General features: G+C 55.2%; 1 protein-coding gene across 1 annotated transcript in view; it reads right to left on the bottom strand.

The window, feature by feature from the left end:
* Positions 1-2500, bottom strand: part of LOC134060169 (tetratricopeptide repeat protein 28-like) — a 164269-nt gene that overhangs the window by 27855 nt on the left and 133914 nt on the right. Inside the window, exon 8 of the mRNA XM_062516788.1 lies at positions 1633-2156. Within this exon, the coding sequence (XP_062372772.1) occupies positions 1633-2156 (524 nt within the window). The remainder of the gene's footprint in view (positions 1-1632; positions 2157-2500) is intronic.

Genomic DNA, 2500 nt, shown 5'->3' with positions numbered 1-2500 from the left:
TTGGAAAATAGTAAATAAATAATTGCTTATATGACATGCCTCGCGGTTGTCGGATTTTTCATGCTAATTCTGTGATGTATTTTTAATGATGTCTTTGCTCCGCAGCATATGATCCTCCATTTTAATGATCGCTGCATACCTACAGGGAGAGCAAGGGGGAGGGAGATAACCGCGACATGTATGACTTCCATACATTCCTACATTTTTTCCCGGTCCTCGTGGGCAAATACATACACACACACACGCACACATACACATACACACACACACACAAACACTCAAGAACACACACACAGAAGAACACGCACACAGAAGAACACGCACGCACACACACACAAACACACACACATACACACACAAGAACACATACACACTTGTGGGGACAGCGGATGTCTGCTGCATGGCGCTATAGGCGAAGAGGCAGGGCGCCGCCCGAAAAACAATCGAGCGAAAGGTGTGAGAGTGTGAGGTCACATTCCGCCGCCATGTGATGCCGGCCGGCGCATATTCATCACCGCCGCAGTGCAGGCTGTCTGGTGGCGCTGGCTCTTATTATGGAGATGAGGGGCCTGGGGCCGAGCTCGACCCAGCTGGGGGAGCGTGGAGGAGAATGGGGGGGGGGGGAGGGAGGAGGCAGCAGCTGGCCTGGGCTGGAAATGGAAGGACCACTCTGGGTCCAGGGAAACGTGCGAAATAGCCCTTTGGCAGCTCGTTTTCCCGAGCGTCAGCGCGGCGGAATAAGTGTGAAATTCTCTCCAAAGTCAGCCGCCGCCACCACCACCGCCGTCACCTCGGGCGTGTTCACTCGCCGATAAATACATGCCCCCCTCGCGTCACTTTCACGCATGTGCGCACACACACACACACACACACACACACGTCCTAACCCATGCACACTTTTTTCTCCTACCCGTGATGCTCCCCTTTATATTAAAAGAGCACAACCTGTTAATTGCAATTCAGCGCGTCCTTCAGTGTCTTTCGAGAAAAGAGAAGAAGGCCGCGTGCTGTGTCTGCCAAACCATCTTGCGCGAGACGAGAGGGGAGCACGTTTAATAAACCTTTCATGTTTGTTGTGAGTTAATCTCGCCTGACAGCAAATGAAAGGCTGTTTTTAATAACTCTCACGCCTGTCAACAGAATCGGCTTGGTCTGACGACGCATGCACTTTCAGTCATCGCCGGTGAATAAGAGTCAGTGTTCTTTTGATGCAGAAAGTACCAAACACACTCACTCTCTGTCTCTCTGTCTCTCGTTCTCCCTCATTCAATCTCTCCCTCTCCCTCTCTCTCTCTCACACACACACACCCACACAAGCACACACCCATAAGCACGAGAGTACTTGCACACAGCAAATGTAAATCTATCCATACACAGGCATACATTCCATACATTTCAGAAGGCACTATCTGCATTCTGAAAAGTTCTGAGATTTAAAGTTTTAGAATTCCATAGAGTCATATCGATGAATTGAACAAGACTCTTTAGATATACTCTAATGTCCAACAATGCCTACAACCTCACCTTATGAAGTTGTCACAGAATAAGAGTATGTCAATATTTCGATAAAGAATGTCAGACATGCTATGCTAGATATGCTACGCTAACATCACCACACCCGCAGATTCTCACCTTCCTGCAGGTACATGACGGCCTGCGAGTAGTTGTGCAGGGCGTGGTGTGTCCTCCCCAGGCTGCCGTAGGCCAGCGTCTTGGCGGCCAGGTCGTTGGTCTGCGCCGCCACGCTCAGGTGCTGCTCCTGGTAGACCACGGCGCGCTCATAGTTGCCCAGCGCCTCGTAGGTGAGGCCCAGGTTGCCGTAGGCGCGGCCCTGCCGCTCGGCGCTGCCCGTCTCCTCGGCCACCTCCAGGTCGCGCTGGTGGCACCGCAGCGCCGTCTCGTGCTCGCCCATGGCCTGGTAGAGGACGCCCAGGCCGGCGTTGGCGTCGCCCTCCAGCGCCCGGTCGCGCGTCTCCTGCGCCAGGGCCAGCTGGCGCTCCAGGCAGGAGAGCGCCTGCTCGTGGTTGCCCAGCTGGCTGTGGAGGGCGCCCAGCTCGCCGTACGCCGCCGCCTTGCCCTGGCACTCGCCCAGCTCGTGCGCCACCACCAGCCGCTTCTCGAAGCACACCAGCGCCTGCTGCAGGTTACCCATCGCCCTGGAGGAGAGGAGAGGAGGAGAGGAGAGGAGAGGAGAGGAGGAGAGGAGAGGAGGGGAGGAGGGGAGGGGAGAGGAGGAGAGGAGAGGAGCAGAGAGGAGAGGAGGGAAGTGGGAAGGAGGAAAGGAGATAGAGGAGAGGGGAGAGGAGAGGGAGAGGAGAGGAGAGGAGAGGAGAGGAAAGGAGAGGAGACGAGACGAGAGGAGAGGAGAGAAGAGAAGAGTAGGGGAGGGGAGGGGAGAGGAGAGAAGAGTAGGGGAGGGGAGAGGAGAGGAGCAGAGAGGAGGGAAGTGGGAAGGAGGAAAGGAGATAGAGGAGGGGAGACAGAGGAGAGAAGAGGGGAG

This window comes from Sardina pilchardus, chromosome 16 (assembly GCF_963854185.1).
Source record: "Sardina pilchardus chromosome 16, fSarPil1.1, whole genome shotgun sequence".
Taxonomy (NCBI): domain Eukaryota; kingdom Metazoa; phylum Chordata; class Actinopteri; order Clupeiformes; family Clupeidae; genus Sardina; species Sardina pilchardus.
The sequence above is the reverse complement of the archived record's forward strand: the minus strand, read 5'-3'. Positions and strand labels throughout refer to the sequence as shown.